The sequence below is a fragment of the Pteropus alecto genome, unplaced genomic scaffold (assembly GCF_000325575.1).
Source record: "Pteropus alecto unplaced genomic scaffold, ASM32557v1 scaffold76, whole genome shotgun sequence".
Classification (NCBI taxonomy): domain Eukaryota; kingdom Metazoa; phylum Chordata; class Mammalia; order Chiroptera; family Pteropodidae; genus Pteropus; species Pteropus alecto.
The window spans coordinates 21,917,570-21,939,952 of NW_006443138.1; the positions used below are offsets into that span (position 1 = coordinate 21,917,570).

The 22,383-nt window shown below is 36.5% G+C and overlaps 1 protein-coding gene across 3 annotated transcripts in view; it reads right to left on the minus strand.

Annotated features, from left to right (window-relative positions):
* Nucleotides 1–9,329: 9,329 nt before the first annotated feature.
* Nucleotides 9,330–22,383, minus strand: part of POC1B (POC1 centriolar protein B) — an 89,165-nt gene continuing 76,111 nt past the window's right edge. For 2 of the 3 annotated variants that reach the window (XM_006923816.2, XM_025041000.1), the window contains 2 exons: nucleotides 14,408–14,623; nucleotides 9,330–10,935 (listed from right to left, as the gene is read on the minus strand). In XM_006923816.2, the coding sequence (XP_006923878.1) occupies nucleotides 10,831–10,935; nucleotides 14,408–14,623 (321 nt within the window). In that variant the 3' untranslated portion in view covers nucleotides 9,330–10,830. Of the gene's footprint in view, nucleotides 10,936–11,812; nucleotides 11,888–14,407; nucleotides 14,624–22,383 lie in introns of all 3 variants that reach the window. The other variant, XM_025040999.1, reaches the window with a different exon arrangement.

Here is a 22,383-nt window from a genome sequence, read left to right on the forward strand (position 1 = left end):
TGCTTTCCCACAATTGGATTATTTTAGCCTTTAGCCCTACTCAGATTTCCTACAAGCCCTGGTCTCTAGGAGCAAACCTACATTCAAGACACCTCTGAAAAAAAAAAATGAACATAGATTGCTCGTCAGTTCCCCCACTGGATGTTGAATTCCAAAGGTCATTTTCTGCAAGCTTTAATCTCAGCCTTTTGACTCATAACGTTCAAGTAAAATCCTTTTCAAGACAGGCCCTTGCCTAGTGCTAAGAACTGAACAATGTGTCATTATTACACTTGCAGTAATTTCTAAATAGCATTGGCAAATTCAAGAATTTGTAAGTAACTTTGTATGGATCGGCCAAGCCGCCGCTAAGAACACTCCTGTGCTGAGTTAACATTGGCGTTTTAGTTTCATCTAATGCAAACAATAAACAGAAATCAATACAGGTCAGACTTTCCCTCTTTCCTGTAAAATAGTTACTGTCACAAGCACAGTGCTTTCACGTGACTACAACTGGCTTTGAAGGTGGGCCATCACTCATTCCTCACTCAAAGCAGATGTGAGACAGATTCTAGGGCTCAGGCCTGCTCACCATAGGACATCTTGGAAAGTGCTTGGCACCTGTCCCAGAGCAGGTGTCCAATTAGGTGTCACCTCTCTCCTTCCTTCTTGTCTTCCTTCCCCCTAACAGTGCCCCAAAAGAAAAGATCCAAGAAACTTCTGAAAATAAATATAATAAATTATTCCCTACAGCTAGTTTCCTGTTGTCCTGCTGCAAACATTAGCAGCCATTAGGTTACTAATTCGTTTGATAAATTACTATGTGATAAGGTGTATCACACACATACACTCGCATTTTTAATGTGAGTCTTCAATACCTCAATTCAAAATAGTAATAAGAGCTGAGGCTCTCAGGCTTTCTCGTCACCATCAAGTGCCTGCTACTTTCTTAAATCACTTCTCAAGGAGAATTGGGTTTGAAAATTTTTAGGGTCACTTTGGTTTACAAGTGACCCCTCAAGCCTACCACCTGTCGAATGGCTGCCTTAGAGAAGAGTCAGAGCCTGACAATTCTGAGAGTTTTTTGAGGCTTAAAATTCCTCTGGAGGCTTTCTTAGACTGTGAGTCTCCCCGGGTCCCAGAGTGACTTCTCAGTTCACCTGTTCAGCAGATGTAAACCACAGGATCCTGGAGTCTCAGGGTAGGGGATGATCTTAAGTGTTCTATCTTCTTTTCTATGCGACAAATTCCCTGCCAAGTGGCAGTCTAGCCTCTCTTAAAACATCTCCAGGAATGAGCCACCCTCTACTTCTAAAGGAGGCCCATTTTGCTTTCAGATAGTACTAATTCTTTTTATTTTACTAACTGTTTGAAAGTCTTCATTAGGTTTGGTTAAAGTCTACCTTTCTATAGTTTCTACTTCCTTCTACCTTCTGGAATAACATTAAAAGTGTCCAGACTTTTTATGTGGCAGACTTTCAAATATTCAGTATCCACTACTTCCTGGAGGATCTTAAGAATGAGCAGGTGGGTCATCCATATCCACAGTACCCAGCTGGGGAAGCAACATACTTATGCCTAAGTGACTGCACCATCCTGGGCAGCCTGTGGGCTGTTCTATAGCCTGTGAGTGGGCCCAGCACAAGTGTTTGTCTTGCTAGGGATGATGATAATGAAATTCATTAGCGAGATTCTTTCAATCAAGATTTGGACTGGAAAAATGAGGGAAGGTCAGTTAGATAGTAACATTAGTAGAGCAGAGACAAAACAAAAATAGTAAGTCACGTTTACAACGAAGCACTGAGATCAGAGTCCTACTGCTGGGGGTGTGGTGAGTAACCAGGCCGCCTGTAATTTTGGTGGACTTGATCGATAATTTTGAATGATTTCCGGCACTAGATCTAAGTTCTAGACTCAGTTAGACCCAGCTAGACCACAATGCCTCTCTTTTATAACAAGCTTGATTGGGTTGTCATAATGCCTAATATTATAATTGAGATTCTTACCTTTTTAAATTTTCACATATATTCGTCTAAAAATTCCTACATTGCTTGGAATAAAACGAATGATCTCTAATCTTTCAACCTACAATAATTTAACTAAGAGTTCTCACGTTTTCCAAGTCTTTTCTTCCTCAGGCTAAAGATTTTCAAACATTTGAACCATCATTATAAAATGGCTTCCAGTCTCTTCAGCATCTCTGCCTCCTTCTCTCTGCTATCTCCTTTCTCTAAATCATAGTTCCACTTTCTTACCCCCAATAACCAGCATCCCAAGTGAAGCAAATCAAATGGCAACCCATCCTAAGCATGTGCTCTGCAGTTTCAGCATAAGGAGAATATTTTTATGAAATCAAATATATAACTCTTCTCATTTTTTTTTGAATGATCAGAGTAAGGTTTCCCTGTCTGATCAGCCCCATGGAACCCAAGGATTATTAGAACAAATGTGTGAAAATGAACTACGGTGGATGATTATCTGGATGCTCTTGAGGTAATATGGTATGGGGACCTCTATTGATCTCCTGACTACCCCTTTGTTAGAAGAAAAAATCAAAAGTATTGATTTCAATTTACTTAGTCTTGGTAAAAAAAATTTTAAAATCTAAACTCTAGATAATGTGTTTAAGTTGATTATCTGAAAGAACATGTAAATGTTCTTACATGTAGCTATTTTTTGGCTGCAAGTAATAGAAAACTTAAGTGTGTAAATCATATTATTTGATAAGGTACCTAAAACTGGGTGCAAGGTCTATGTTTTTGTGCGTGTTTTTTTTTTTTTTTTTTTTCCCATTCAAGGTTAGAATCTGTAATTCTGTCTCCAGAATTTTGCTTGGCACTTTTACATAACTATGTTCAAGACTGAAAGTCCTAAAATCTTGAGCCACCAGAACACTTCCCTTTCCGCCTGTCTCATTAGTCAGGATGGAGGCACATGGCCAAGCTGAGCTACAAAGGAAGCGAGGAAGTGAGTTTCTGGCAAAGGGAAGTGGGATTGTCATGACCAGGCAAAGTGTCTGCTTCAATGTATTTAGAATGTTTAAAAATAGGATTTTATTTTATTACAAAAGTTAACACATAATTATTAAAATAGGAGAAAAAAATTCACTAGTGCCACTTTTTTCTCGATGCATGATTTTAACACTTTTCTAATTATATTGTACATAGTGTGATTTTCTTTTATTTTCTTAACATATGATTAAGGCTCTATGGATTTTGAAATATATTTACCATTTTGAAATACAGTGCAAACTAAAGGAGGCAGTAGAGAACAGTAGAAAGAGTACTGGCTCCTGAGTGAAGAGGCTATGCTGTGGCCCAGGCTCTGGCATAAATCCATCACTGTATTTCCACTTTCTCAAAAGAAAGCTGTGCTTCTTTAGTTCTACTATTTCCGACACTACAAAATCATGAGAGCCATGCCTTTGAGACACACAAGCCACACTGTTCAGATGCTGATGCAACATAGAAGGTCAGAGCCACCAAGATAAGCAGACAGGTGAACTGGAAGTTGTTGCTATGGGAAACCGATGCCCAATATTTCATAATGCAATATATAACATGTAATGGGTAACGTGTGACAATAATATATACCGTGCCTCCCAATTTTTCCACAGATTTTTGTATGAAATTGTTTAATTCTTAAATATCGACACCTAATTGGAAAAACAAAATACTGTAGAGGCCAAATAAAATACGTGGTCTGAGTGTCGGTTTGCCTCTGCAGCTAAACTAACAGCCAACTTGATCAACACTGGGTTAAGAGGGGTTAAGAAGAGCTGCTTATAAGACATTTTGGCTATACAACGACTGGATTATTACTATGAATTGAAAACATCAAATGCTTATATTAATGGTGAATTAATGTAGTCTAGGATTTTATCATGTTTTGTTTTGTTTTGTTTTGTTTTTTACATTGACAGTATAATTACTTTCCATTGCTGATTCCAAAATGTCCCTGGGTCTTTGATGTGCTCTCCCGAATAAGTACATGTTATATTGGAAACATCTAAGTGGGGACCCTCTGAGGCCACACCTCCTTTTATATGTATATTTCATGATCCCATCTGGTTCAAAACCAAGCCCTGCGTCTTTTGCCTTCATCACTCAGTTTAAAGAGAAAATGAAAACACAAATGATGAAAGTCTTAGACAGGTGTTCCCTTGAGTGAGAACTGCCACCTCTAGCCATTTATTCTCTTCTAGCCCTGCGTATTGCATCTTCACTCTCTCCTTTTCTGAGAAAGAATGATCAACATCACCGGTCAGGGAGGGGCTTTGCGCCCTGCAATTCTGACTCTCTTGCTCTCTGAAAGTGGTACAGAAAGAGGGTTAACAACTTTGAACTTTTTATGTGATTTTTGCCTTTGACACAGTTGTTATTAAGAGTTCTAAAAAAGCAACAGCCCCTACAAGAACATCAGGTTTCTAAATGATTCATCTCCTCACAGACCTTGATATTCAGTCCAGGTGTAGGAATAAACAGAATATAGCCCTCGGGTTCCATCCTCCAAGGCTTGGACAGGCTTCAGTGAAAATCTATAGCAAAAGGCCTGGGCGCTTCCCCTGACTCTCTCTTTGTTCTAACTTTTTATCTTGGAAAAAGCAAAGGGATTTCCTTTGTGGATTAAGCAGGGGAAACAACCTACGGTAGCGATAGTGGTTCATTAGAATTATAGGTGCAAAAGTATCCTGAAGTCAGCTTGACAAAAAGCTCTTTCCCCATCTCGGACTGCTCCCCAGGTGTGTCCAGCAGAGAGCTGCACAGTCCTCGCCCCATTGTGGTTTCTCATTTTCCTTTCTCCAGGCCCCGGGAGGATCTGGGCAAACGGGTATTTTCTTGAACGAGGCGGAGAGGTGATCCAAAAGTGATCCATGCAGACTTTTTTTTCTCTGTACTTTTCAAAAAGTATTTACATGTATTATTTTGTTAACATTGAATCATTTTGAAATAAATATTTAAAAATCAATAGATGCCGTTCTCATCCTTCCAGGTCATGGTTCTGAGTCACCGAAAGGGACAGGGTCAAAGAATGAGACAGACGATTAATTTTCTTAATGATAGGTCTGTACAAACAATGAGAAGAAAGTGAAGTTTCCTGTTCACGGAAGGCCAATGTGCTACTCTACAAATGTGTCCTAGTCACACTTTTTATTCCAAACCGAGAGTCTACAAAAGGATTAGGGTGTGACAGTAAAGGAAAAGGATTTATGTCAAAGCAGCTACAGTGCTAGCCTGATGTATCGATCTCTTGCCCGCACAGGCCTAAATCAAAAACATATACATAGGTGCTATTCAAGAGCTACTAAAAAAAATCTTGAAATAAAGAACATAAATAAGATTTCTATTAGGATTGTTCTTCAAATTTTTACATTCTGCTTCATGGCTGGGATTTACTTTAACGATGTTCAGTGGTGGCTTAACTTTAAGTTAATATTTTTATTAGTTAGTTTTAAAGTAAAACAAGTCCCCCACCTCCTTTGGGTTAATGATTAACTTTAGAATTTTCAAAGAGGAATGATTTTTTACATTTCTTATTTTAACTTTGTCATATTTTCCTTTCACCACTTGAAGAACAGGTATTATCTGCTTATTGCTTTTTCTCTACATTTTTAGGAAGATGCTTGGTTTGTACTTTCATTGTTTTGACAGTATTTATTTGATTTGGCATATTGCATTTCTATTTGTATTTAAAAATGCTCTTCACTAAATTTTGGGGGTTTCTCTCTGAACTAAATATAACTTAGTAGAGTTTAAGTTTTCTATATTTTCTATGTAATTGAGCTTTTTTTTGTTGTTATTTCTCATTTTATGATTTACTCTCTGGATATATGTTACTTAGAGCTATGACTTTTATTGTGTGGTCCAGAACATGGTCAATTTTTGTTTAAAGGACACTTGGGCAGAAAAACTTATTTGCTCAGTTTCTACGTAGTTCTTTACATATATGTTTCATCTGTCATTAATTTTTGTGTACTTTTATACCACATGGATTAACTAGATTCTACTTCGGAAATGTGGATATTTCCAATTATGTTGCATTTCCATTAATTTTTCCTGTTCATGGATTTTTGCTTTATAATATTAGAGGTTTTTAGATGATTGAGTTATTTCTTCTACTGCTTTTGTCATGAAATCTACTTTATTATGAAAAGAAACTCAAACTGGAGTCTATTTTTAATAGGAACAGGTTTGAGATTTGACCCCAAAGAAAATGCAACTGATGTAACTTACAAAGAAAAAAGTAATCGTGCACACCCTTTTCACCCTTCATTAACCACTGCCTCTTGGCAAACCACTGACCTAATTTCCTAGTAAACCCAGGCTGCCATTGTGTTATCTGGCTGAGTCACAGCTGGGGCTTATAGAAGACAATCTGGCAATTACACTATGTTCCTAGAGTCAATGTACATTCATAAATGCTCTGGTGCCTAAAACTAAAACCTCGTGACTTGCTAAGGCAAAACATTGTATAAGCCATCAAGGAAAATGAAGTATACAGTATATTATAGCATAATTCCACTTAAATACTATAGCCCAGTCTGTTTTTATTATTAAATTTGCTCTTGAGTTGAGCATGATTATTTGTCAATACCTCCAAAAATTAGAATAAATTTTTTTTCTCTCAGCAGCCAAATATTTCTACCCAGGAACAGATGGTTCATCTCTCAATCTTCTTAGATGCATGGAATTCATTTTGGGAATAACAAACTCCCAAATTTGTTCTACACATGAATGAAATGTTAACTGAAGATCTGGACTGCCTTGATCTTTAGAGAAAAGGTGGTAAACAAATAATACCTGTTCTCCAAGTGGTCAAAGGGCAGATAATATGAGTTCTAGGTTGGTTCGCATTCCAGGCCCTTCTTTCACTTTCTGTTTTGCTTCACCTTTATTTAGAATAATTATCATGTTTTTATTCTCAGGCTGAGTTCTACTCAATAGCCAGTGTTGGCCTGAACTTTGAGGTTTTCTGTGTATGAAAGGCGAATTTCCTATATATATTTATTTTTGTTGAACTTTTAAAAACAAAACGTTAATTTTGGATTAAATATTGTGCTTTCATTTGTCACCACCTGTAGAGAGCATTTTCATAAGAGTTTATTTGAGCCTAAATTGATGACATATGCTGGGGAGCAGGATTTCAAATGCTCCGGAGAACAACAGTCATGCAGTTTCCTTTTATGCCTTTGAAATTTAGGAAGCAACATAAGAAAGAGTACATGGAGGTGGAAGAGAGCAAGGCCAGGATTGGATTGGATTACAAGTGTTAAACTCTGATGGGTGAGAATGTATTAGAAGGGGGGCTCTGAAAGGGGGCATTTTAAAGGTGTGTTAACCTAGATGCACAGCAACAATGGACAGGGTTTGTTAAGGCAAAGATAACCCTTTTAATAAAAAAGTTATAGGCCTGGGGCTGACTCCTACCAAGACCTGGCCAGTTAGGAATTTGTGATCAGATTACTCTGTGAGGTTACTTTCCATAGAACCCCTTTATTTCACCCATACCACTTAATATTAGTCCCTATATCTCTTCCATAAAGTTGAAATCATGTTATTCAGAAATGCAGTCCAGAAAAACAAAACGATTAATAAATTGCAATAACAGCTACATTTATTGAGTACTTAACTATGTTATAGATACTGTGCTAATCATTTCACAAACATAGTTCATGTTATTATTCTAATAATAAAAGGTTATTATTACAACCTTTTATGGTTAAGGAAACTTAAGCTTTGTGAGTACCTTTCCTTAAAGTCACACTGCTAGAGAAAAGCAAAGCCAGAATTTGCACCCAAGTCTTTCTGGCTTCAAAGACTGTAACTACTGAACATGTAACTACTTAGCTACACCACAAATAGCAGGTCAGAGCAATGCCCAGTCAGCCCCAAATATCAAGCATCTAAAGTTTACATCTAAATTTAGATCTAAAGCATCTAAAATAGAAACATTATTTCTTCCAGTCCACTCAGTCTAAGAGCCATGTTTTAAAGCCACTTGAATAAATGAAAATCCTCATTTATTCAACAACTATTTGTTTCGCTCCTGCTATAAATAAGGCAAGGTGACAATGACAATTTTTAAGGATGGCAGTCCTTGCTTTTTGAGAAGGTCAGGTCACAGTGGAAGAGGCAGAACTGCAACTGTATTGCAATCTACGTTGTAGCAGAAATGCAGGGAGTAGATGGATGGTTACTATTTTATACAGGGTGGTTGGAGAGGGCAGCTCTGAAAGGGTAGCCTGTGTGCAGGGCTGAAATGTGATGAGGGATACCTGGGGACAGAGCATTCCAGGCAGAGGAAATGACAAGTACAAATGCCCTCAGGTGGGATCTGGTTTGCTTCTTCAAAGTGAGCGAAGAGGCCACCAGGCCAGATGAGGCCACCAGGCCAGAGGACAGTGAGCGAGCATGACCCAAGGGGGAGGGGCCCAGGTCCATGAGGAATAGGTAGGAGCGCACATCACATACTGCTGAGTCTTAGGCTTTCACTCTAACGTGGGAAGACCTGAAGGGTTTTGAGGCAAAGAGCCACACCCTGGCTTGCCGTACAAGGGTGACAGGAGGGAGACCAGTCCAGGTAAGAGATGATGGTGACTTGGCCATAGCGGATGATGGAGGTGGTGGTGAGAAGTGATTGTGTTTTATGTGTTCTGACAAGATTTACTGGAGGAATGGAATGTGGTATATGAGAGAAAAGAGTCAATGATGACCTTGAGGTCTTCGGCCTCAGCACCTGGAAGGAGTTGACATTTTTAAGATGGGAAGACGAGGGGCAGAGCTGGCTGGTGGATGGTGGTTAGTGGGGAGGGGTGTGGGCAGCAGAGTTTGGTTTGGGACATATTTAGAGATGCTTACTAGTCTTCCAAGTCGAGATGTTGATCAGGCATTTGAATATATAAATTAGGACATATGAAAGGATGCTATTTGATAAACATCAAGGAGAATCTGCAAAAGCTTTAAAAAAAAAAAGGGTAGGGTAGATTAAATGACTCTTAAAAAAGTTTCAAGGCATTTTAAGTTAAAACATCACTGTTTTTATATCACATATAAAGGTCTGTGATGACTAAAAATATGTGGCAACATCGTATTGTAAGAAGTGGCTATAGCTCGATCAAAGATTTCTAAAGTGTGGGCCTCAGACAACAAACATCAACCTCTCCAGTGAGTTTCTTAGAGATGCAAATTATTGGGCCCCACAGACCTAGTGAATCATAAACTCTGGGAATGGGGCCCAGGAAACCGTTTTTTGACAAATTTTCCAGGAGGTTGTTATGCACATTAAAGTTGAGTGAGCTAGATGATAAGTTTAGTATTTCCAGGTTTCAATCACTAAAAAAAAGGAACAAGTTTTGTTTATAGGTAAATGTCTTTATTGTTTCAAGCATAAAGAAAGAGTAAACAAAAACCAGTATGATATTTCATTTCTTAGTCTTCTCAATGAGGTTATAAAAATACAATGCCATTTAGTCTTTATAAACTCTTGGAAATGTCTAGAAGTTTATGCTTAGTATAATATAAAAAGGCACTTAAACACACACAATGAGATGATTAAAAAAACTCACCTCATAGATACAAGTGAAATTGCTTTTAGAAAAATTTCTAAATGTAAACTCCTACATAAATAAGACTTAACTTTTTCTTGTTTTCCAAAATGTAGACAGCATTTTCCCCATGTTACTTTAGACATCATAGATGTGAATTGCCTTCTCCCACCTTCTTTTTTTGATATAGGTTAACAGAAAAGCAAGCTAAAATTAATCTTTTTTTCTTCAATTTAATCTCTTATTTTGCTTAAGATAAAAAAAAAAAATTCTTAACTTGTAACCAAGATCTTTTAGTATGCCTGGCTCATTTTTATTTAGTTTAAAATCACAATTCATTAAAAAATAAATAAAAAGAGAAGATGATGATGAGAAATATTTTTAAGTAGTTATTATTCAGTTGCCAAAATAACCCTAAGCAGCAATATTTATGAAGCATGTGAACATATATGTGTGTATATCTTAAAATATCACTGTGGCATCATTCTGGCTTTTGAGCATAATGAAATCACATTAACGTAATCTTTGTAAACTGGGATTACAGGCTCGAATACAACTCAAATCATTCAGTTTATTCATCTATGAAAGAAAAGATTCATGTGCTTCACATATTTTTAACTCTTCATTTTCTTTCAGGTTGGTCAAAGGATAAACAATATACACCATAAATTAAATAAAAACTCACTGACCTTTGTTATGCATATACTGTTGCTAATTAAAATAAGTGTATTCTTGCTGTGGAAACTCTGTGTTTGGGGAATTTTTATAAGATCATTTTTTCAAGGTATTGGCAAGGAAGAATAAATGTTTTCTGTGAACTGAAGGAAATACAAGACAGGTCATTAACTCATTCTCTGCGCATAGGATGCTGTTTTAGAGGTAAGTGAATTATTTTACCCCGAGTGTTCACTTAAACAATACATTAATTGCTCTAAGGAATTGCCAAAACATGGTCAACTTGAAATGACTTAACAATGAAATCCAGAGATCTGGTTACTTTCCGGGTAGGATCTGGACTATAAATGAAAATGACATTTAAAAAAATATGGGGAAAATATAGAGTCACTTGAATGCTTATCATTTTATTTCTCTAATCATAAATGGTAATGATTTGAATTAGTCCTTGACATTGATTTGTGTGTATAAATTAGTCCTTAATTATGCCTTTTCTGCCTTTTGTTCTGTTGCACTCACTCTTTTAAGAAATGCCATGATAATTAGCATATGGTTGTGTTGCATGAAGCCTCTTATACTACATTCCTCTGTACATGTGTTCATTTATAGTGCCTCTGCTCATAGTTTTCTATTTAACTTTTCTGTTGGATAGCATTGCAAAGTTTTTGCTGATTTTCAAGGCAGTCTTTCAGCTTATCCTCTGTCAAAGTCAGTCGCTGCTCCAAGATTGAAACAGTCTGCAAAAAGGAGGACAAAATAATCAATGGCTGGTGACCTGGTGGTGAGAACAATGACGACGATCTCTGCACAGGAGATCCTTTTTAGACTGGAATGCTTACCCTTTTGCCAGGAACTTGGCTCAAAAATGAGCCCCAGAACTTGCTCTGCTTCTGGGCCCTACCACAGGGCAAAGCACTGACAAGCGGTTTCAGGGAAAGAAAAAAACAAAAAACAAAAAACTAATATATTTAGGGGAAAAGGAATACAAAAGCAGGCCTCTGTAGACAATTCTTATGTCTGATCTTCCAAAGCATCAGTGCCAGGGAAGAGGCCACATACAGCAACCTGTGTTGCCACAAGCTACATGGAAGTGTGGAGAACAGGTAGGAATAGAATGTCACATGCCCAGCTCAAGTGCTACTTAAATGTTATCACTGGTCATTCTATCACAATCAATCTATGAAGGACCATACCTATTCTACTCTAGACACATGGATGCCACATATACTTTGAAAATATCATAATGATTGCCACCAGGTCTCACACCCAAAAGATAATAATAATACCTCATAGGGTTGTTAAGAATACTGAATGAAATAATGCAGGGAAAATGCTTCAGTGAGTTCCTGGCAAACGGGAGTTAGCTAGTCTAACTCTTTCAGCTAATAAACAAGTATATGACTACACACACACATGACTACTTTTAATCTAATTTTTTTTGTGATATTGACTACTACATCTTCAGCCTTTTACATCAGCAGTCCCCATCCTTTTTGGCACCAGGGACTAGTGCTCCTATGAGAATCTAATGTCTAATGATCTGAGGTGGAGCTGAGGCGGTGATGCTAGTGCTGGGGAGTGGCTGCAAATACAGATGAAGCTTCACTCACTCACCCACTGCTCGCCTCCTGCTGTGCAACCCAGTTCCTAACAGGCACAGACTGGCTGTGGTCCAGGGGTTGGGAATCCCTGTTTTACATAATTCAAAAATTATTTTCATTATAAAATAAAACAGATTCAGGAAGCTGCATAAAACACATCTCACTTAATGAATTCTCATGAGAAAAATATTCTTATAGCCAGCATCCAAGTCAGGAACTAGAACTCTGCCAGCTACTCCACAGATCTTTCTAGGTGCCTGTCAGAATCAGCACTCCTGCCTTTCCCCCATAATAGCCACTATCATGACATTACAGTAATCACTTTCTTGTATTCCTTTATCATTTTATCTTTCAGGTGTACATCCCTAGCCATTATAATTTTGTCATATTCATTTTCAAGACTTGATATGTCATTTAACCTATAGGTTTGCATCCTTTCTCTTTCTTTTTGTTATAATTTGTCTGACAGTCTTAGTCCATTTGACCTGTAGAATTTCCACGAGTCTAGATTTTAGAAATGGCACACTCAGGGTAGGGTGCAGTCTGTTCTTCTACCTTATTTTCTGTCAGTTGGCAGCTGTATCAAAGGCTTGCTAAGATAAGTTAGATCCCTTGCTAAGGCTGTAGGTGGCGGTCTATTCTCCCATTAGAAGATACATTAATAAGGTCTGGTCCTTTCTCTTTTCATGATGTGAGTAACTACTCAATGCCAAGGTCTACTGATTCTTGGAGATTGCAAATAACGATATTCGAATTCCACAATTTTAAAAATTATTAGTTGTAATAATTTATAAATAAGTGACACTCCCCTTATCTACTATTTGGTTATCCAGAGATAGAGTTGATAGAGGAAAGGAAGAATAAACGCGTGGTTATTTTAGTCAGCAAGTTCCATGATAATGAACTGATGCCCTATCATCCTTTGAAGGTAACCGATTTTTAAAAATTTCATTATTTAACATTTTTTGCTTTCATATTCCATACTAGACATTATGACTAACTAAAAATAATAGTGATGCTGGTAATATAGCCTATCATTTCTTCAATGCCTACTATGGTGCAAGCATTTTGCCAGATACTTTAACATGTTATCACAATTCCACATGCTAAGGCTGTTGAGACATATGTTATCAACACCTTTAACACTGGTTAACTCTATCTGCCATCTAAAACATTTCATTTTAATTTATTTCTAATTATAGTTTGGTACAGATAGTTATAAACACTGCCACTGAATTAGAGGTTCAGTCATCTGTAATTAAAATGATTCAGAACACGTTCATTTTACTTGCTACTTGCCCACAGATTCGCTGTTCCCACTTTGCAAGTGTGCTTTGCCTGCTTTCAACTTCTTTCATATGTAAAATTAAAGAAAAAATCATAGAGACGGTCAATAAAGTTTAAAGTGATTCATTTATTCTTGAATCGGCTAAAAAAGATGGAGAAATGGGTCAGAAAGCTGAAAGAGTGGAGAACGAAGATTCACTTGGGAGAGGTCCTAACGAGGACTCAATGTTAGCTCCCAACATTGCATTGGTGTAGGTGGGCACGTCATGGCAATATGGGAAATAAGCAGACCAAAACTAAATCTGGCATGGAGCTGAATAATCTCACCCTGTATTTAGTGGCTCTAAACCCTGGCTCTATAACAGAACCCCACAGGGTGCTTAAAAGACCAATGCCAAGGCCTGATCCTAAACCAGTGTAAATGAATCCTGTCACGATGAGAACTGAGTGTCTCTATGCTTTTGAACTTTCCAGGTTATTATAACGTACAGCCAGGCTTGAGAACAGAATTAGGTTATTTTTATACAAGAGCTATTTCAACTTGAAATACTCTGGAAAAGTAATTGACATTTCTCATGATCACATTATAGCCTCTCTGTATAACTTGTGACAATGTCTGCTCTGACAAATATTGGTATCCTCAGTCTATTTATCAAAGAGGAACAACAGAAGACTTCTTCAAAGGAAACAGTGAATCAGCAGACCTGGAAGAGAAACCCTTAGTGTATTGATTTCAACACACCACTTCCCTTAAATGACATTTATATCTCCTGACCGAGAGTTGGAAGACCTTGGTATAGTAACATTCGTGGTTTTCCTTCTTTGAAAAGGTAAACTGGCATCAAAGGACTAGACAGTATTTTAAAATTGGAATGCAAAAACCATCACTTCAAGAAGAACACAGCATCAATGTAAGAAATTTGGAATGAGAGAAGTTATGTATTGCATAGTGAGAATACCTTTAGAGTGAAGAACTGTAAACATAGCTAATATTTCATTCTAACTAGAAGTGGTTAATCCCAATACATTTTCCTTATGGCCCTAATCATATCTTTGATAATATTGTCATCTGAACACAATATATCAAAAATTCTTAGGGTAAAACATTACTGCCCAGAATCAAATACATTTATAGCATGAAGTGTCACCACAAGACCTTGCTAGAGCAGCTCAGCAGAGCATGCCTTGCTATACTGATTGCCACTGTGAGCTTGCCTTTCTAAGAAAGAAAAATTTCCCCCTGCTCTGCTAGTTCTGCTACCTGCTGTAACCAGCATTGTTCTGTATATCTTACTCCCAAGTGCAAAGCATGCCAACTCACCTCTGTCAAAACATTGAGCTGTTCCATAATATGCTCTAAAGCTTCAGTCACAGCGAGTGGTATGCTTCTTTGACTCTCAGAAGGGAGGTCACTCACGTCGTCTGTTTTCTTTTTCAAGGTTGGTGAACTTTCTGATGACATTAAAGAAGGATTCATGAAATATCCACACATCTCTTCACCCTTGTCTGGTAGAGTTCTAACAGTAGTTTCCGTTGTCTTCAACATCATAGAAAAGATAGGAAGTGTTATATTTTCCGAACTTTAAAATGCTATACATATAAAAGTTTTCAATATTCTAAAAGCCCAGCTTTCATTTAATTGTTTATCCTCAACTATAGCAAACTATGGAAATTACAATTACGAGAAGAAAATAAAACTAATAATAGAGAAAATTCACAATTTTACATTTTCACAATTTCACAGTATCACATTGATTTTTTTCAATGTAATATATACTTCGTACATATATACTAAAGGGGATTAGCTGTTGTACCATTAAAAAGATTGTTAGATGCACTCGGATTCTTAATCTAAAAACCAATCACATCCATTAAGATGACTATTATAAAAAAAGTGGAAAATAACAAGTGTTGGTGAGGACATAGAGAAATTGGAACCCTCGCGCACTGCCTGTAAGAATATAAAATGCTGCAGCTCCTGTAGAAACAGTTTTACTGTTCTTCAAAAAGGTGAACATAGAATTACCATATGATCTAGCAATTCCACTCCTAAGTATATATCCAAAATAACTGAAAGGGATGTGAACTGATAGTGTAGAGCAATGTTAATAGCAAAATTATTCAAAATAGCAAAAGATGGAAACAACCTAATACCCATCAATAAATGTATAAACAGAATGTGGTATACACATACAATGAATGTGGTATACACATACAATAGTAAGTCATAAAAAAGAATGGATGAACCTTGAAAATATTATGCTAAATGAAGTAAGCCAGACACACTCAAAAATACTGTATGATTCTACATACATGTGGTACCTAGAAAAGGCAAATTCAGAGATAGAGTGCAGTAGAAGTTACTATGAGCTGGGTGGGGGGACGGAATGCAGAATAATGTACCTATTGCTTAATGGGCACAGGGTTTCTGTTTGGAATGATGAAAAAGTTCTCCAAATAGATAGTGGGGATGGTTACACAACACTGCAAATACCTACTTAATGCCAGTGAATTGTATATTTAAAGGTGATTAAAATGGTAAGTTATATATATTTTACCCCCAAAATCTCCAAATATATGGCAGTGAACAATCTGAAAATAAAATTAAGAAAACAACTCCATTTACAACAGCATTAGAAAGAATCAAATAGAAGTAAATTTAGCGAAAGAAGTGTAAGACTTGTATACTGAAAACTATAAACAATCATTTAAAGAAATTAAAGATCTAAATAAATGGAAAGACATCCCATATCCTATGTCCATAGACCAGAAGACTTAATATTGTAAGATGGCAGTACTCCCTAAATTAATATATACAGACTCAATGCAATCCCTACCAAAATCTCAGCTGCCATTTTTTTCCCCCCGCAGAAATCGACAACTTTACCTTATAATTCATATGAAAATGCATGGAACCAAGAATAGCCAAAATAAAACTGAAGAACAAAGTTGCAGAACTCACATTTTCCAGTTTCAAAATTTACTATAATACTATAGTAGTCAAGACAGTGTGGCACTGGCATAAAGACAGACATAGAGATCAATGGAATAGAATTGAGAGTCCAGAAATAAATCCTTCCATTTATGATCATTTGATTTTGACAAAGTTGTCAAGACAATTTAATGGGGAAAGCATCATCTTATCAACGAATGGTGCTGGGAAAATAGGCTACCTTAATCCAAAAGAATAGATTTGGCCCTTACCTCACACCATATACAAAATTAACTCAAAATGGATCAATGACTTAAATATAAGAAAAAAACTTAAAAGTCTTAGAAGAAAACATAAGAGTAAATTTCCATGACCTTGTATTAGACAAAAACATCTTAGATACAACACCAAAAGTACAAATGACTGACTGACTGACTAAATCAATCAATCAATCAATCAATCAATCAATCAATAGGACTTCATTAGAATTAAAAACTTTTATGCTTTAAAAGGTACCAGCAAAAAAGTGTGGGGAGGGGAAACCACAGATTGGGAGAAAATATTTGCAAATCATGTATTTTATGAGACTTGTATGAAGAACATATAAAGAACTCTTAAAACTCAAAGATAAAAAGAAATAACTCAATTAAAAAATGGTCAAAAGATTTGAATAGACATTTCTCCAAAGAAGTTACACAAATGGCAATAAGCACATAAAAATGCTCATCGTCATAAGAGAAATGCAAATCAAAATCACAATGAGATACCACTTATACATACTAGGGTGACTAAAATAAGAAAGACAGAATATGAATGTTGGCAAAGATGTAGAGAAATTGGAATCCTAATACATTGCTGGTAGGATTGTAGAATGGTGTAGTTTGCTAGTTTCTCAAAATGTTAAACACAGAATTACCAGACGACCCAGCAATTCCACTCTTCAGTATATACCCAAGAGAAATGAAAAACTGATGCAAAATTTGTACAAAAATGTCACAAGCGGCATTATTTAGAATAGCCAAAAAAAAGAAACCACCCATATGTATCCATATACTGTGATGATGAATGGATAAACAAAATGTGGCATATCCTTACAATGACATTTTTTCCTCACTAAAATAAATAAAGTTTGTCCATGCTATGACATGGATGAAACTTGAAAACATTAGGCTAAATTAAAGAAACCATACACAAGGGTCACATATTTATTGTATGTTTCCATGTATATGAAATAGTCAGGATAGACAAATGTGTGAATACAGACTGAGATTAGTGGTAGCCACAGGCTGGAAAGAGGGAAGAATGGGGAGAGACTGGTGACGGGTATGTGGGTGATAAAAATGTTCTAAACTTCTTTTTGGAGTGATGAAATACTCTAAAATTAGACAGTGGTAATGGTTACACAATTTTGTGAATATACGAAAAATCATTGAACTGTACGCTTTAAAGAGTGAATTTTATAGTATGTGAATTGTATCTCATTAAAGCTTTTAAGAAAACATCTAAATATATGCATCCCCCAATTTTTTTTTTTAATTTAATCATTTTCATTTCTGGTTATCGCTTGGGATGTGAGAATTCCTGACAAAAATTACTTCAAACATGGAAAGTATACTTCTAATGATATGATGATGTTGAAGAGGAAGAAGAGAATGACGGAAAGGACAGTGACGATTAGCACATACAGAGCTTACTGTGCACTTGTCATTATTTCAAGTGCTTTACACATGTTAATTGGTTTAATTCCCACAATAATCCTATCAGATAGGTTCTACTATTATTCTCATTTTATAAATGAGGAAACAGAAATACAGAAAGATTAAATCACTTATCCAGGGCCACACAGGAAGGAGAGAGGAAAGACACATAATCAGTCATAAATCTGAGATGCCAAAGTACTCTGGGTACTGTAACTTTGGGATCAAAGCCACTGTTCCCCACGATCCTCCCAACGACTTTTTTTGCAAGATAAAAATTTTCAACTTTCTATCTCTCCTAATCTTACTAATTCATCATTTGTTGAAAATAATAAACACAAATTCAAAATCCACCATTCACGACCCAAGCTTATTTTAAAAATATGTATACATCTTAGTACTGTTACTTAGTCATGTGTATCTACTAATGTCTTTTTGTGAGTTCACTCAACAGCTATTCCTGGATCACTATTCTAAGCAGCGAGGACCCGCTCCCCTGAGGCTTAGGTTCTGGTGCCTGCAGTCATTTGACAACCTTATCTTTTCTACTTTCCTTCCTAAGAAATTTAGGAATTTACACTTTTGTTTTGTTGTCTAGTAGGCTATATTTCCCTCTAAAAACCATCTGGTCTCTGAGCAGTACCCCCAAATTTCCCACATTTGTGATGTGCCTGACAATGTGAGAGCGTGAACCTAAAATATCTGAGTGAGAATGCCTTTTTAGAGTATGAAATACTCATTAAAATCCACACCATCAAAACAATCTCATTATTTGTGGACATGGACAGTGGATTAATGGTGACCAGACAGAAGGAGGGGAGGGAGGAGATAGAGAGGGGTACAGGAGGTTAAATATTTGGTGATGGAAGGAAATGTAACTTTGAGTGGTGAACACATAATGCAATAAACATATGACGTATTGTTGAATTATACACTTGAAACTTACTTGATTTTATTAACCAATATATCACCCCAATAATTACAAAAAAATCTCATTAATATCACTTTGAATTACTCAACTCTGTGCGAGAAAGAAAAGCTAAAGTTATCCTTAACATGTCCAGAAGCAAAATTTCATCAATCGCAGATCATTAAAGAACAAGTCACCATAAAGGCTTTTAGATGCTTCTCATTAGATGTAACCAGAAGCAGTTATGACCTACCTATTCATGCTCTGAACAAAGCGAACAGAGAAAACAACACACAGCATTTATCTACCTGGGTCCCCAGCTACTAGCTAGTGTCAAAGACTGAAAAGAAAGCAGTTTTAAGATGAGTATGGAATATACAAATGATTCACCAAGAAGTCCTGTCTCATAATCAGTCTGCATTCTTGATCCTAGGTAGCCACCTCACTGACTAGGGACAGTGTGTGGATGACCAGACACAATTATCTCTGCTTCAAAAAAATTCCTGCTCAAAGGACAGACTTTTTATTTTTAGCATTGCTTCTGCTCTGCCTGCAATGGCCTTCTCTGCCCTCATAGCATGACTGAATCTCGAAATTTTAGCTTAATTGTCACATCTTCAGAAAAGTAGTCTCTCATCACTTTACTGAAGCTGGACTTTTCATTCTTTAAAACGGTATTCTGACATTTTCCTCCAAAACAGAGTTTATGTTTATATATTCATTCTTTGTCTTATTGTCTGTCTCCCTCTCTAGACTGTGCTATGCTTATTCTTCTCACAACTGCATCCCCTGGACTTAGCAAGAACTTGAATATTTTTGAATATGTTAACCATTTACATAGAGATTTTATTACTGTTCTTACAGATGAAAATCAAACTCTCTATAGCCAAGACAGTCTTTTTAACACAGATCACAACATATCTAAATATGTACCCACACATGGCCATAAATATCATTAGCAGCTCTAGCTGCTCATGGGAAAAGGCCTCAACCTAATTAACAAATCGGTTATTGAACTTTGGGAGTTTGCAGTCAGGGTGGTTAGTGAAGAAAGGGCAATAGGAAAATAGGCAAAGAAAAGATTAAGATGATAGACTAAACAGTCAAAAATTTCAATTTACCTTAATAGCAGTTTTCTTTTTTGGGACCAGCAACAAAATACATTACTATTTTATGACATATAAAGTTGGATAAAAAAGGGGAAAGGGTATGGGCAGAGAAAAGAAAAAGTATTAGATCTTCATCTCGCAACATTAGCCAACTGACATATCTGTCTTTCTGTCTCTCAAAGTATTGGATTCTAGATATTAGGAGATCCTTTCCTGCCAAGCAGCCTGGCCTTTGCATCCTGTTTGTACAGGGTAAGAGTGAGATGCAGATCTTGGGGAAGTTTCAATGCACTCATTCATAAAACAAAACAAACAAAATGCCTGCTCTGGAGGATTCTCTGTTGTTCTCATGATTAAGACAAATCAAGGCTGAGATCCCCTGCAGTGCCAGGCACACTGAACAAGAAATTCAAGCAGACAAAAGATTGAAAGACTGCAAAAAAAGAACAAATGCTTTGATAGTCCATAAAAGGAAGAAATCACATCATGTTTTCTTACTTAATACTTTTATTGCTGACATCTGAAGTATAGTGGGGTAACAATAATTCATTCATTGATTTGTTTGACAAACGAAGGCCTCCTATGGTAAACACTAAAGCTACAGTAAAGAACAAGTCAGATATAGTATCTTCCTTCATGGAACTTACAAGTTCTCCAGGGACCTACTTCATCCAAAAGGATGGCTGGACAATCACCACTCTTGGGTAAGCCCATGGTTGCCACCGCAAAGATGGAAAATGCAGCTTCACCAAGCGCAGGAATGAATTGGAGTGGCTGAGAAATCCTTATCCCCAGAGAAGATCAAAAGTCTTCTCTTTCTATCTGAATATATAAAATAGTGTAAAGATAGAGTTGATTGATGCAAACAACTTTGATAGTCCTGAGAACTAGACATAAAACCTGTCACATTCTAGGAGCGAATGACTCTTAACAGGTTATTTAACTGTCATAGTTAATTTTGATGCATAAATTTTCATATGTCACTTACATTAATGAATTCTTTTAATGCATCAATAGAAAGTAAAATTTGTGGCATTTGAAAGCAAATTTTTATTGGGAAATTACCCATTCAACAATGTAATCATGGTCCACATACTTAAACTATTACTATTTATACAATTAACAATAGAACATTCAAGGTACTGTGTTACTCAACTATATACGAGAGTTCATATATTATACTTATTGTCTTTCTTCCTTTCTTCTTTTCTCCTCCTTCTACTACCCTTTCTGCCCACCCACCTTCTGGCCTGGCAAGTCAGAACTAATCATCGAGGCCACTTTACTCTCAGAAGCCTTTGTTTGTGCCATCAGTGGAGCATTTATCACTCTTTGTTATATTTGTGTTCATATGTCTATATTCCCTACGAGGTTTTAAGGGATACTCTCTTATCTTATAGGGCACGAGCCATAACTTTATCATCATTTTCTTTTTTTTCCCATAGCAAAGTGCATGGGACTTAGACAGGGCTCCTCATTTGCTGAACTAAACTTAATTGACTGTCCTGTATCAGCTGAGCCATTCACAAAATATAAATATTAATAATTTTACAGCAATTGGAGAGAGGTATAAACCCAAGGTGAAACCAGTACCATTCTCTACTAACAATTACTATCTTAAATGCTTCCTCAGAGGCACAATGAGGGAACAAAGAAAGCATTTACCATATAACTGCAAATCATTTCTTGATTTTTATCCCCCAAAAGCATTTTTGATGATTTCTGATAGAACAGCAGAAGGATTTTCTGACAAATGTGAATGCAAAAGTACGCATTTCATATGTAAAGATAATCGGTGACTTAAACTTCAAATATATCTTTATATGGGTTTAAAAAAGTCAGTTTGGGCTTATAGCTAACATTTCTAGTCTTGGTTTAATTCTGTAAGTGGAGAACAAAACAGACAAAAGTCAGAAAAGTCTATCCAGAAGTGGCCTTGACCCCTCCAGCAAAAGCGAGTTTCCCATCATTGAAGGTTCTAAAATAGACTTGGGATGGTCATTTGTCAGGGAAATTGTGAGAAATATACAAACATTGGATCAGGAAATTTAACCGAATGCCCTTTAAAGTCCTTTCCATTCCTGACGGTCTGAGATTTTTAAATCCCTACACACACAGACTTATAAAATGCATGCTTGAAATAGACTAGGATAACAACAACAACAAAAAATCTTTTGCCTGAACAAAAATAAAAGCAAATATTATTTTTTAAAGAAAGAATGGATCATTTATTTTTAATGATAGCATTTAAAATAGGAATTAGAATCTTCAGTAATCTCTATATGGGATCTTAAATAACGAAGATATACCATTCGTTTGGACAAAATTATTTTTTCTAGCACCTACAGGACAGGAAAATTCTAGGTGCCAGAGATACAGAAGTATATTAGTTTCTTACTGCTGCTATAACAAATTACAAGTCTAGTGGCTTCAAACAATACAAATTTATTATTTTAAAGTCTGGAGGTCAGAAGTCCAAAATAGGTTTTATAGGACTAAAATGAAGGTGCCGGGAGAGCTGCATTCCTTCTGGAGGCTCTAGGAGAAAACCTGTTCCCTGCCGTTTCCAGCTTCTAGAGGCTGTTTACACTCCTTGGCTCCTAGCCCCAGCACTCCAAACTCTGTTTCCATTGTCATATCTCTTTCTCT